At 28.0% G+C, this 14,947-nt stretch overlaps 1 protein-coding gene across 3 annotated transcripts in view; it reads right to left on the bottom strand.

Annotated features, from left to right (window-relative positions):
- Nucleotides 1-14,947, bottom strand: part of LOC123265059 (neo-calmodulin-like) — an 81,381-nt gene that overhangs the window by 41,167 nt on the left and 25,267 nt on the right. Inside the window, exons 2-3 of one of the 3 annotated variants that reach the window (XM_044728643.1) lie at nucleotides 6,179-7,045; nucleotides 1,716-1,757 (exon numbers count right to left, since the gene is read on the bottom strand). The exons of 1 other annotated variant lie outside the window; for it this stretch is intronic. In XM_044728643.1, coding sequence (XP_044584578.1) covers nucleotides 1,716-1,757; nucleotides 6,179-6,265 — 129 coding nt within the window. In that variant the 5' untranslated portion in view covers nucleotides 6,266-7,045. The remainder of the gene's footprint in view (nucleotides 1-1,715; nucleotides 1,758-6,178; nucleotides 7,046-14,947) is intronic. One more of the 3 variants, XM_044728651.1, reaches the window with a different exon arrangement.

Genomic DNA, 14,947 nt, shown 5'->3' with positions numbered 1-14,947 from the left:
TTTTGTGATCTTTAAATGCCTCTATCACAACCATATTACATTTATACAATGATATAAGTAGATGTACACCGAAAAAAACACTTAAATTAAACCATCTTTTACTTTCTAAAATCATTTCATGTTGCTATTTTGAAAAAAAAAAAAAACATTTTGAAAAAAATTTTACGTGGACGTCCGGATGTCACCCCATTTTGGATGTACCAATGATTGCTCCCGAACAAATTGATATTTCAAGATCGGACATTTTTTATTAGTTTAAGGATTCGATTAACTGGGTCCGTATTTCATATCAGTGGCCCAGTTTACGTATTTTTTTTTTTAAATTGAATTTTTATTAAAATTCACTACAACCGTACAAAGCCAAACGAATTTTTCTTATTTGTCACGTGAAAACTATGGCGCCACTTGATCAAGCTAGATTTTTTAGACTGCGTGCGCATATGACAAGAAAAAAGGGCGCTGATATTTAAAAAAAAAAAATAAAAAATATGTAAGAAATTACTTAATTATTTTTTTTTAATCAATTACACAATTAATTTTTTTCTTAAAAAATGAATGAGCGTTATGAGGTGTGCACTTTTGGATTTTCCAAACTTTTTTTTTTCCGTGTAATTTTAATTGCTCTCCAAGGTTTTATGATGAGCTGAGACTTGAAAATTAACTTTAAATCTCAAGTCTTTAATTTTTTTTATATATACATATAAAAAAGTACTTAATTTTACAGTGAGTTAAAGCTGCAAAGAAATTTCATAGTATTGAAAGACAAAATAGAAATAATCAAATATATGTCAGTTGATGTCTTGTTCTGTTTAAATATATAAAGTAATGATTATACAAGTAAAATAAATGACCATGCGAAGATATTCGACAATCTTACAAAGTTTACGATCTATTATTTACTGAAAAATTTTGTAAACTTGAACATAAAGATTGCAGACCCATTCGCGTGTCTAAGCATGCGTCATGTTGAATGTTTGCATGTTTGCTAAACGGGAGCATGAGCTTTGAACATGCATAATTTTTTTCGTGCAAAAATTTCAAAGATAAGAGGAAAAAAGAATTGTAACACACTATAATATAAATAAGCTACAGAAAAAGATTAAAAATTCAACCCTCTCTCACGTTTATTTTAAAAAGTCATTTTTATTTCAATAGAGCAAGTACTACAGCTAACAAGAGTACTAGCATGAAATAAAAATAGAAAAAAAAGGTATGATTTTGAGTAAGAGTATGTGAAGAAAGTTTTAAAAAGTAAATATGTCAACTACTGTGATGTAAGACGTAATTAATGCATCGCATTAACTGGACTGTAATGAGTACTTTTCACTAACTGGTTATCGTTTCGAAGATCTATGAAGTATAAATAATAGTTTACTTTGTAAGTGTTTATTAAAAAAATCTTGACAATAATTATTATATCAGGGTTGCAAAAATAATTTTTTTTATTCAACTTTTGAAGTAAACAAGTAATTAAAATTAATTGAAAATTTTATCTATAATTGATTTTTTTAATAGAATCATTTTAATATTTGCAACCCTTAACCATAATAATAATAGTAATGAAATTTAACATTATGCAAAAAACTCATTCTATAAACTACTATAAACTCTTTCTGTCTAATACTAATTATTAACAATAATAATAGTTATAAACTCAACTAATAAAATACTCTAATTTCTATCTATGTTGATCATTTTTTGATCTTATTATGTACCTGGCTCAGGCTTCTAAAGCTACTTGTACTGGCACTGCGAGCCTGTAAACACAAGTACAGTGGTGGTCACCAATCACACTTAACTGCATGATATTGTACGTTTGAGTTATAATACATAATTTATAATTATTAAAAAAAAACTATCTACACACTAAATGTGGTAATAATAATTATTATTAATAAAAATAGTAGATAGACGTGGAGAGAGATATAATAGACAGGTGAAAACATTAATAGCATAGTCAGTGAGAGCTTATAAATCTACATTCACTATTTTATTAAATTCTGTGTTCTCACTACTCATCGAATCTGTGCTAGTTAATCTATTTTATTTTACTCGTTATTGTATGCTTTGACACATTTTTTATTTCTGTTTGAGTTGACAATTAAAGCGTGCGTAACTTTTATTAAAAAAAAAAAAAAAAACACATAGATTATTAGTTGATAAACTTTCTCTAGACAATATAATAGATGATATATAAATAATTAGCAGCACATAATACACATAAAATAATTATTTATATTGATAGAATTATATAGCATGAGCCTAAAAGTTGAGTAAGTATATTTAGTTTGGTTTGTATGTATATAAACTGATAAACTAAATAAATAATAGAGATAAATTTATTTTAGATTGTTTTATGCCGAAGGTTAAACGTTTTCAGAGGAGATTATAATAACTATGAATCTTTGTCGGAGACTATATTTTCATAGAAATTGTTTTTAAATGTAAAATTACGGATAGAGGACGCTCGAACAATACCTGACACAGTATTGTATTAACTGGGATGATAAACTATCTGTATAGTCTATCAGTTGTAAATGTAATCTGAATTCGAGGAATGTAACATGAAACTGGTGAATTTATCTGTCCTCTGGCGTTGCAATCAGCGCTGTCTTTTATTTATGTGATATGTTTGTGAGAGCTGTTGTTACTTTTTTTTGTTTCTTTAATTTTTTTATGTTTTCACAAATCTGAATGTAACACAATTCCACAACTGTCAGTCAGTGAGTGAAACCGGAGTTCGCATATTCTGTATCACTGGCACTGACGTTAAATTTTCGCTATCACTGTCCACATGAGGTTCGTCCTTTTGTTATTCGCGACATGAAAAACTACTGTATATAAATATGTATTTTGCTGCACTGTTCAATATGCGACGGCAAAATATTTATTTAAACTTTTTCAACTTCATTTTGATGTGAGCGACACAAATATTTTAAACGCTAATAAATATTGTTCATTGTTCTATAGCGTAAATAGTAATAATAACGCTAATAAATTTTGTGTGAGATCACAATAATAATAATCTGACAATCATAATGCTAATAATAATGATTATTGTAATAATAATGTGCAGATTATTCTGCAGGATTGTACTTTTGTGAAATAGAGTTTCACTTCTGTACTATTATACGTGATTGTTCTAACTTAAGAGGATCTTGGATTGTCATTTAATGAGATGTCTACATTGTTAGAGTCTTTTAGAAAAAGTCTATTTGTTTATTCATTGAAAAAGTTTTTTTTGTTGTGAAACATTGCTAGGAAAGGCGAGCGAAAATGGAAAGTCAAAGAAATTTTTTTTGTTTTACAAGGAGGTTAAACAAAAAGACAAGAAGTTGAACTTAAATTTGAACTGAATAAAAAAATATAAAAATTTTTGTCCTTACATTTTAAAGAATTACGTTAACAAATGTTGAATTTTTTATGCGAAATATAATATTATTATGCAAGTTCAGGACGTTAAAATAATTTGTGTTCTCATAATTTTTTATTTTTCAAAATTGTAGTAGTCTTAGACAGCCGGTGTGAACTTTTTATTATCACATCAAAAGATTTAATTTTACATTTATTACAACTTTCATACTGTGAGTCTTAAGAGCAAAGCTTCAAAAGTAAAGTTAGTCTTAAAATTTTTACATTAAATCTTTTATGATACTTCAAATACCATAAATTTTTGACAAATTATTATTAAGATATTGATAATAGTCTTCTTAAATTGTTCAAAAAAGTTAAAAGTTAGAGGAACAATATTTTTTTCACTAGAAAATGTATAAGATATATGAAACTAAACATGAGAAATAATTAAATACTTATAACTACAATGAAATAATTAGAATTGAAATTATTTAGCTCAAAGTTCAAACTATTCAAAAAGTTTGTTTTACTTATATTTTGACGAGACATGTTAATTTGTATAATTAATCTCAATTCAAATATTTAAATTAAATTAACAAAGGTGCTCATTATATATACAATAGAAGCAAAAGAATAATGATTTGTTTTAAAACTAGAACATTGGATTTGAAAGTTTTATAATACAATGACCAAGATAAATTGTTCAATAACACAAAGTTAAGTTATAAGTACTTAATAACGTTTGGGCAGTCTAGTTTGAAATAAAAGCTAATTATTGACACCTCAACTTAATAAAGTTAGATGTATAGCGACGTACTACTAACTCACCATAATTTAATTGAGAAAACTTAAAACTCTCAACTCGCCTGTTTAATCAAATTTTATTTCTATTCCACAAACCAGCGGCTAACAATGAAATTCTTTTGATCGGTCATTATTCTTACTTTAAAGTTATTAAAAGCTTAGAAAAACTTATCCGGGATGAAAAAACTCAAAGGAACATCGTTTTTCTCGCTTTCGCAACTTTTTTGAAAGCAAAATGCACTTTAGCGATTTAATACAACTCAATCACTGAAATTCAGTCACTCGACTAATCTTGGATTTCAAATCTCAAAAGAATAAATGAACAAGAATGAAAATAAAAATAATTGAGCTAATACTTATAAAAAAACTAGTCATTTCATTGATTTTTAACAATACATCGGGTTTTACTTTTCAGGGACTAAGTAATGGATTAAAAGAACTTTTGAAAAGTATCTCCGACGTTTCTTTTATTCCTTATCTTTTATTTCAAGTTCAACTTCGGTTTTTTTTTTTCTTTTTTTTTTTTTTTTCAACTTCAAAGCCCAGTAGCAGTTGCAATCAATAATCGAAGAGAATTTGAACCAATGAAAACTTGTTTGTTAAAATAAAATAGAAGAAATGGAACGGAATTGAACAAAAGTGAAGTGAAATTAAAATAAAAAACCAAGTCGGAAAATTTAAAATGAGTTTAATCTTTTAAAGTAAAAATATTAGCAAAGTGTTTCGATAAAAAAGCTTTCTTGAAAAACAGATTGCGGTTTTTATTTTCCGGCTTATAAGGGGAGCGAGTAGTACATGTGGTAGCACGTACATAGTGTGGTAGATATAAGAGAATTTACGCTGAAAAGCATCAAAAGCTTTACTTCGGAAAGAGGCTCGAAGGACAGATAACAGTACAGATGACAAACTCACAAGGCATTACTGATACAATACAATAAAGCTTAGATCACATTTCCGCGATTAATCGATTGCTGATCGTAGGGCTGAAGTTAACTCAGCTGACTTTGTCAAAAAAGCACGATAAGCACCCTAAAAAATTACTTTTTTTTCTTAAAGACTAATCGGCTTTTCTTTTCAATGCTCTTAATAACTATTTCTGTTATAATCTTTTACGATAGTAAAGAAAATCCAATCTCTTAACAAATTGCTCTTATTAGTTTTCGAAAATTTATTTTATAGCTACGTCAAATATTTGCAATTGTTAAATTATAAAATTTAATATAGTTACAGAATTTATAATTAAGGTAATTAGTTAATTTGTTGTTTCAACATTTTAATTAAAATTACCTCGGAAAGTTGTTTACTTTCCTTGAATATAAAATGAGAAGTTCATTTTTTTTATTGATCTGAAATTTCAATACTAATTTATTAAACTGATAAAATTTCTAAGTTGAATGCATATTGTAAAATATTTATATCTCATGGTTTAAAAATTTTCAATCGATCAAAAGTGTCAACAGTGAAATTCTTCACATATTTCAGCATTAATTTGCTACGGTAAATTGATGATCAAAAATTAAATTTTTTGCTGAATATTAAATTATCCACTTGAAAGCTTGCCGGAATTTCACATTAAATGACTCTTGAATGTTTATCTAAATTTTTCGGAAAATTTAGTTTTTTCCATCACAGAGAAAACTGGCGCTCGTATGGACAGTTATAATGACAGATAACCAATCATGTACTAACTTGATCACGTTTACGAAAAATTAAATTTGTTGCATTCAGATTTTCGTATCGGACTTTATCATTTTGTATCAGTTTCTATTCGATACCAGTATTGCAATTGAGACCGACATTATTGGATTCCAAAAAATCCCAGTTGAAATGAATTTAAATTCATAATTCCACTTTTCCAGTCACATAAATCGAATTCAGATCGATTACATTTTTTTTTTTTCAATTCCCTCTATTAAAAAATTTTAATAACACCCATTTCATTGAACACTGACCTACATTTACAGTTAATGAAACGATTTTTTATTTTTTACAATTTTTGATAAAGTTGTTGAAACATTACCTTGCTCCTAGCTCTGGGCGCGAAATCTTCTTTGCTGGCTTTTCGTCGTTTGTCCTTGAGGATCATACGTGCCGCGGCGAAAGCCATCTTGTTTACTTATATTTAATCAAACACTTGACCCTAAATAAAGATCCCTACCCGTGACTTAAAAAATTAGCCCTTGAATTGTAAATATTAATTTTTATCTATCAAATTAAAAATCTATGATATTACTAGCCTGTATACTTAAAATCACGGTAAATATTTAAATACAAGTAATTAATACTTGATATAACCGACTATCAGGTAAACAAATAATTAAATTTTATTATCACTGGAGTAATTATCAATTATTATAATGATTCGCGAATTTAGAATGAGGTTTTGCTGTTACAAATAAGCCGCATAGTTACTTTAATTGAACACTAATGTTACCGCTAACGCCTAAGTAAATATTACACGCATTAACTTGGAATGTCAGCGAGATAACTAAGCATTGTTTGATGGGATTTCCTTGTTAAATTTATTTCAAATTTAAATTCGACGGTACTATCGATATTATTATCACTATTATCATTAATATTATTATTATTTAACTGGATTGCATTAACCGATGTAAAGTGGTCGGTGTTATACAATTTAGTGGTAAATATATTTTTTTGTTTCTCGCTCACTGGAAACATTTGTCACTTATTTTTTTTCGTCGATAAATTATTATATTTATGTATATATTTCAAACGTAAGTACGATTATTTAAATTTTACTACAACTTTTAGTACAACACAACTACATTACTGACGATTGTTGAATTTTCAGCTGCATCCTTAAATAGCCGATTTGATTGGGTATCAATTAACAATTGATCACTATTGGAATGTTGCCATGGATCTAAAATAGTAATTTTAATTTTTTTTTTTTAATCCTATTTAATTATATTTTATTGTAATATAAATCATCTGCAATAGTGTTTTCATTTTAATTAAATATTATATTATATAATATATAAAGTCAAATAGTTGATGAAAAATTAAAAACTAACTGAGAAATTTTTTGCGGCTGACATGAACAAGACTATTTTCCCTTACTCATTCTCGCGCCTTAATAGTGCTCGTTTAAAAGTTTTAATGGCTTACGTTCATGCTCAGTAAGCGACAGTCAACTCGCGGAAATTGTTTAGCGATAAACTTGTTAGCCTACTCTGCACGATAAACATTTTATTGTTTTAACTCACTTTCATGTCCAGTATTTTTGTTATTTGTTAATCTACATAATCTTACGGGAAATAATAAATTATAAACTCTATATTTAGTTATAATTATTAAATTCAATTTAGATGAGAAAAGTATGTTTTTTATGTTTCCAAAGTGACGTTTAAATTATGGAGTAAATGTAAATGAGAAAGGAGAAAATGAGATGAATATCAATGTAAATTGAAACGCAAATTTTATTTATTTTTTCTCTCAATTTTTTTTTTTAATTAAAAAAATATACTTCATAATAAAAGTTGAATTTAAATATCTCGCAAAATTAACATTTGTGTATTTTAAATCGATGCATAGTTCATAAATTATAACAGTAAATAATTATCAATTGTTGTAGAAAAGTCTACGGTACTTGAGAATTTTTTATTCAAATCTCTCTATATCATTTTTTTCGTATAATAAATTGATATTCAACATGATATAAATAAAAAATGCATTAAACATTTTGGTTGATATCCTATTTGATTAAAAAGCAGTGAAAATTAAACTTATACTCAATGCAATTTTTCTTTAAGTAATTGCTTCCGTTGGCTCAGTGCCTTCATTTTTAAAGAAATAGTGACAGTAATAGCAATACCAGAAATCACAAGTGTATTATGTTTTAAACTAAGAATGTCTACGCCTAAATAATTTATAATATACATTCGAGTAATGATATTATCTACGAGCTGTCACGTTAGTACATATCACATTTGCGTAAACTTTATAATTTACTGAATAACCCACATAATTTTTCTCGTGCAATTCTTATACGATTAACGATAGTGATAGCTCAAGTCACGCAATGAAAAAATTTACACATAAATAATGCGCACATAAAATGATACAAATACCAAGTTTAAATAGGTCGAGTTTAAATTATTTTTCATTGAAATTTCCCATTTCTTATTATAAATTGTACAAGTATTTTAGTAAAGAAGTATTTTATTTTTGCAATTAAATTCAAAGTACATCTGAGCCCTCTCTGATACCTTTTTTTTTAAAAGTTATTTAATTTAATTTTAATCTTGTGAAATAGTTTCAATAATGTTGACTCTAACCAAAAGTTACGGTTGTTTTTAATAGAACTTGGTTTACTTTTATCGAATAAAAAAACAAGAGTACCAGAGTAACGTTAATTATAAAACTTTTAGCAATAATCTTGAGGCCGAGCTACTTGATACGTCTTAAATCCTCATGGAGATGGTAACTTTATCTTCGATGGTTCCTTGTTTATAAAAAAAAAAGCTTAATTTCATTCTTTATCTTTTCTATGAAGAATTATAATTATTAAGATTGATATGTAATGAAATTTAAAACGTCCTTGCTCTAAAGCGACTGTAAGTTAAAACAAAGTACAGAGTCAACTTTTTTGGTGTTGAACTTGTATTTTCTACTTGCAAAGACGAAATAACAGCTCAAGTCATCGGTGGTGTTCAAACAAGTTACAGAGCATTTAAATTGTATCACTTCAAAGAATAATGCTAATTTTTTACGGTTTATTTTAAAGAGTGAATTTTTAGAATCAATTAAATTATACTTTTAAATATCTGTGACAAGTTCTGTTGGAATAAAAAATTTTTATCTATTTTTTTTTTTTTTTTCATCAAATTTGCTCTCTAAAATTTTCAATTCTTATGACTCAATGTTTAATTTTATCTTAGAAATGACTTTTGAGGAAATTTAATATTGCAACTCAAAGAACATTTTTTTTTTTTTTTTTTTTTTTTGTTTTTTTTTTTTTTTTTGTTAGTGCGATCAAAGAAACTTTGATAAAGTTCAGAGAGAAGTGTATAGCACTATTAAAGGCAAAATTAATGGTCGGGTGGTAAAAAAAAGGAGTATAATTCTGAGCTTAGCACTGTTACTTTTGAATCGAGATAACTATTGCAAGAACAAAGAGAGAAAAAATAGGTGCGAAGACAACTTGAAAAAAGTCATTAAGCGAGTTTTATACTTCACATAAGTCTTTTGTTCCGAGTTGTCGGGATAATAATTAAAAAAATAAAAAAAGGCTAATCATCACTACTGTCCAAGGTACACTGATAGAAGGATTTCTTAGCATTTAAGAAGATTTCTTTGTATTTAAGAAATCATTTCTTAAACATCATTTCTTAGCATTTAAAAAATATTTCTTAGTATTTAAAAAATATTTCTTTGTATTTAAGATATATTTCTTAGTATTTATATTTCTTAGTATTTAAGAAATATTTCTTAAATACTAAGAAATATTTTTTGAATACTAAGAAATGATGTTTAAGAAATGATTTCTTAAATACAGAGAAATCTTTTTAAATACTAAGAAATCCTTCTATCAGTGTAATGTACAGGCTGATGCAAACTAAAAATAATTTTAATTAAGCCGAATCAATCTACTACTTCATACGTTACGTATAATAATTGTCATGAAGGAATGTATGTCTTCTGAATTTTATTCAAGCGTACATTAAAAGGAAGGATACATATAATAGAAGCTACGACCTTTGTAATACCCTCGGAATTTGTTCCCGACTTGAGTTAGGTACGGCAATATATCAAACATTCTGACAAAATTTTAATACTTTTTCTTTTCTTTCAACCGTTCGTTTCTAAATTCCAATATATATCCTCGTAATAAAAATATCCTTGGATTTTTGATCAAATTTACGAAGCCATGAATTAAACGAATATTAAAATTGAAAATCGGCAAGTATATGATTATTATTTATTGGAAAGTAATTATGATGATGATGATGACGATGATGGTGAGGAGAATATAACAAAATTTTGAAGGATTAAATGATGCGAGAGCACATTAATGCAATTTGATAAAATGCACAGAGGGAACCCATTAGGTGGCAACAATCATCAACGTGATTTGTAGTCCGAGTTATATTTGAATAGTCAAAGTTAGCAGTCACGCATCACTGAGTAGAAAATAATGTTAATGTCAGTTGTTTGTTATGTTTTTTTTTGTTTTTAATCCAACTGACCAACAAACGGGATATATTTAAAGAAATAGAAATGTTTGATTTTTATTTACTTTGAATTCGTTTGATTTGAATTGAAATTTTTGTGACTTAAATGAATCTAATCTATAATAAACTGAAAATAAATATCTATAAAATGATAATATTAAAAATGCGGTAAAAAAGTAGATAATTGATCAGTATTTTATTCTTTATTAGAACTTTTTTAAAAACTTAATAAAGAAGACTACAAAAAATTACAGTTAATCATAGACTTATGTAATATTTCCAGTTTTTGTTAGTTGAAAAAGTTCTTATAAAAAAGTGAAACGTTGGACAGAATTAATAGTAAGGTAAAAGCCCCAATATATGATCATGTACCAGTATATGATCACTCCATGTATTTGTATATCTATATTCACAAATATAGGTATACAAATACATGGAGTGATCATATACTGGTACATGATCCTATATTGGGGATTTTACCTTATAATACAAAATTTTATGAATTATATTTTTTCATGTTTTTCGCATTGAATTTAAGAAAGCCACGAGTTACAATAATATCAATTTGTTCAAATCAAGTTTTTGTTATTTTTTTCGCTCATCTATACTGATATTATAAAGAGGAAAGATTTGATTGTTTGTTTGTTTGTTTGTTTGCATCGAATAGGCTCCGAAACTACTGAACCGATTCGAAAAATTCTTTCACTGTTGGGAAGCTACACTATCCCCGGGTGACATAGGCTATATATAACATCATAATTAATGTTGAAATTTTTGTTAAATAGCCGTGCGAAGCCGGAGCGGACTGCTAGTTATTTATAAGAGTCAAAATTTATCTTTTAAATAAATCGGTTGATTTAATGGACTAGACAAGAATTTGCTATTAAGGATAAATAGATTAGAATTAAAAAAAAAAAAAAAAAAAAAAAAAAAACACTAAAAATGTAACACGTTAGTAATATTAATATAGTCTCTAATGTATTTTGCTGATTCTGCAGGAAACTAAACCCATTAGTCCAAAATATATCTTTGTTTTCTGTTTGCTAAAACAGAAAACTTTCAATAACAACTATGTTATTGAAAGGTATTTTGTTGGTTGCCTATTTATTTTTATGCGTTGAATTTTAAAAATAACAAGTGAACAAAATATTTTTTATTGTTATTGGAAAAAGTTGAAATCATTAATAGAAAGAAATAACGCAGTGAGCAATATATATAAATTTGAAAAATTTAGATTGGTTTCAGATGAAAACGAAACCAATTTATAAATCCAGCATCGTTAAAATGACAAAAAGTTGGAAATAGAAAAAAACACCAGCTGATTGTGCGGTGAAATATGGGTGGACAGAAATGAAGCGTTTTTGAAAAGAAAGAGTTATTGAAAAAAAAAATGTATTCAGATGAAAGAAACACTTTACTTGCAGCAATCGTGACATTAAAAATATTTATCTTTAACAATAGTCGTTCTTATGAGTGGAGAGAAAGTATAAAGACAGATACAAAGACAAAGACAAAGGAAATTTAAATCTCGACATTCCGAGAGTAGCTCGTCGTTGAAAGCTCTGCTGAAAATGAATGTCCTAGCAGTATGACGTTTAAATACAGTAAGTGCAACAACGGTGTTATCCATTATACTAACACTTGAGTTTCTCAACAACATATTGTCAAGTTGATATTTTTGTTTAAGCTCACCGATGCTTACGCTAATAAAATCTAAACAAAAGTTAAATATAAAAGTATTGTTACTTGAATAAAAAAAAATGTAGAATTTTTTTAGCTTAAATGAAAATTACCTCTCATTATGTCTTTGAAAGTTTTTCAAGAAATATTTCACTAATATTTTATAAATTAATATTTTGACGTATATTTCCTTCTATTTAATTTGTTTGATCTAGTACTAATGAGTGATAGCCATTGCAATAGCAAACCTAAAGCACTATCAAGAACAACTGTTTAATTAAAAAAAAAAAAAAAATCAACTATCAATAAAAATAAAGTGAGAACGAAACAAAAAGACGAAGATGTAACGACTTGACATGCAATCCCGCTTAAGCCTTTTCAAAATTCGCGAGTTGCTTTATCTTTGGTACTTCTATGGCGATGTAGAATGTGCACAGGGGGAGTATTGATCACTCCTACGCCGCACCCAACAGTTTCAAGCAGCCTCTCTCACCGAGCAGCTACGACAGCATGCTCCGTTCTATTTCTCTATTCTCTATTCTCTTCAATTTCTCTTCACTTCCACCTCTATATCTACAACAACAACTTATACGACTACTGCTCTACTATTACTATCAGCAGCAGCATCACCGCCGCAGCTACTACACACACTGCCACCATCGCTACTACTACTTCCATCCTATTCACGTTCCACCAATTCACATTTCCATTCTTCGTGAGTTTAGTTTTCGTAGACCGGCGAACGTAGACGGGCTTTGGCTCGTTTTGGCTTCTGCCGGGTTTTATTTCCTGTTTTTTGATTACTCTTCCTCCTCTTACCTTTTCCGATCCGCCAAAGCTTTTGGCGTACTAAAAATTTCTGATCTTTCATGCATCCTGATTAAGTCAGAGAATGTCATTAAAATTCAATTTTTTCAATAGAGAAATCTCATTTTATATTGGCAAATTCAACGGATACATTTATTGTCCGCAGAGCTTTCATTTTCATGATTTTTCTTTGACCGTATTTTCGTATTAAATTTTCATCAAGAAAAATTCGTTGTTTTTTCAAAATAAATAATCTAGTTTTGTAACAGCGAGTAAATTTTTAAACAATACATATTTTTTTAATTTAAAAAAAGTTGATAATCTTGATTGATTACATTTTATACCGTATGCACATTCACCCGTGTCTCTCGAATAGTCGATAGCCGTTTTCACATACATCAGAGTACCACACAATTGTAAAAAAAAAAAACGTATAAAATTGGGAATAAAATAGCTGTGAATAGAAAATGATTCGCTATCAATATCACACCGTAAACCTTTGGGACAATGAATCACGTGTTCTGATTTCATAAAGACAGTATCAAAAAAATAATTAAAATAAATTTATCCTCTGATAATACTATAGAATAGGTTTTTTTTTTTTTTACTGCCTGCCAAAAAAATAAAATGTTGAAATGTATTGCTTTTTAACGATGAGATGATTCTTTAAATAATTTATGTGAAACAATTTTGGTTTATAAAACCACTGAAAAGTACTTGAACTAGTTGAGGTTACATTTTAAGTAATTTAGAAAACTACTCCCGCGGGAACGCAAAATGTAAAAGAGTAAGAGTTTGAAATGTTGCCAAAAATTCAGCTAATTCTTTGGTAATTATGAATGTATGTACTATAAGTGATTAATAGCGATATATAACGATGAATTTATGAAATGTATGTTTCAAATGTACGCGGTAATCTATCCTTTATACTTGGTTGCACTCTGACATGCTTTGATATAGTATAATTATTCAATTCATCATGATTTCTAATTCAATCGGCTGAGAGTGAACATTAATTTTACAAATTTCGCGATATTTATATGCTGACACTCGACAAATGTCATTGAGATTAACGATACTAATGAGACTATTTTAATTATACATTCAACTCGCTAATACTACTTGACGATATTTATTATTTAACGAAAAAAATTTAATGAATGTAAAATAAAATCAACTATTTCAATATAAGCTTTGAAAATAAATTTTTCTCAATTCTTTTATGATTAATCTGAGTAAGATATATTTTCCTGGTATTGTTTTAAAGACTATATTTTTACAACAATTTATAACACATACAAAGTGCATTACAGAAATCTAGGAAAAACAATATATAGACTTCTCGTGAATTATGCTGGTATAGAAATCCGCGGAATCATTTCCGCCGCATCTCGGCACACCGAAGGCAAACTTCCTTATCCTTCCGAGAATTTTCATCCGGGTAAAACGACGGAAGAGGGAATTAGGACAGTCTCTTCCAACTTCAGCGTACCGTCGGTTTAGGAGCAGAGGCTTGATAACAAAAAAAAACAATTCGAAACGCAAAAGAACGATAAATAAAGAGAAGACGAGGGTAAGCAATGAAATGTAGAATGAAAAACTAAAGAGAGAAATCACAGATCTCTGGTAGTTATATGTCATGGAGTATTTGCTGAAGAGTTTAAGCGTGAGGGTGAGCGAACGCGGTTGTATTGAACATTTGTGTAAAGCCCTGGGTATCTACTAGGTTCATGTCCCACTTACGATATTGAACTGCTGACAGCAGAGGTCAAAGTAACCATCCTGTTATCAACTTGCTTCTTTTTTAATTTTTCCGTTTATTTGTATATTCCACTTTCTGTTTGTCGAAATCTTTTGACAATACAACCGGGTTATTGATACCTAAATTGAAGTTTTCAATTTTTTCTATACTCTGTACTGACAACTTACAAAATCGGTTTCGTTTGAAATATGATATATTTTTTAGATATTTTTTATTTTGTTTCAACTCGTTTTTTATTTTCGTAGTTTTATGAAATGTTTGTATTTATTTTATTCAATAAATTTCTGGGTAGCAAGCGAATATTTTTGGATTTGATTTATATAACGGATTATTTTATTTTCAT

Source organism: Cotesia glomerata, linkage group LG1, assembly GCF_020080835.1.
Source record: "Cotesia glomerata isolate CgM1 linkage group LG1, MPM_Cglom_v2.3, whole genome shotgun sequence".
In the NCBI taxonomy this organism is placed as follows: domain Eukaryota; kingdom Metazoa; phylum Arthropoda; class Insecta; order Hymenoptera; family Braconidae; genus Cotesia; species Cotesia glomerata.
The sequence above is the reverse complement of the archived record's forward strand: the minus strand, read 5'-3'. Positions and strand labels throughout refer to the sequence as shown.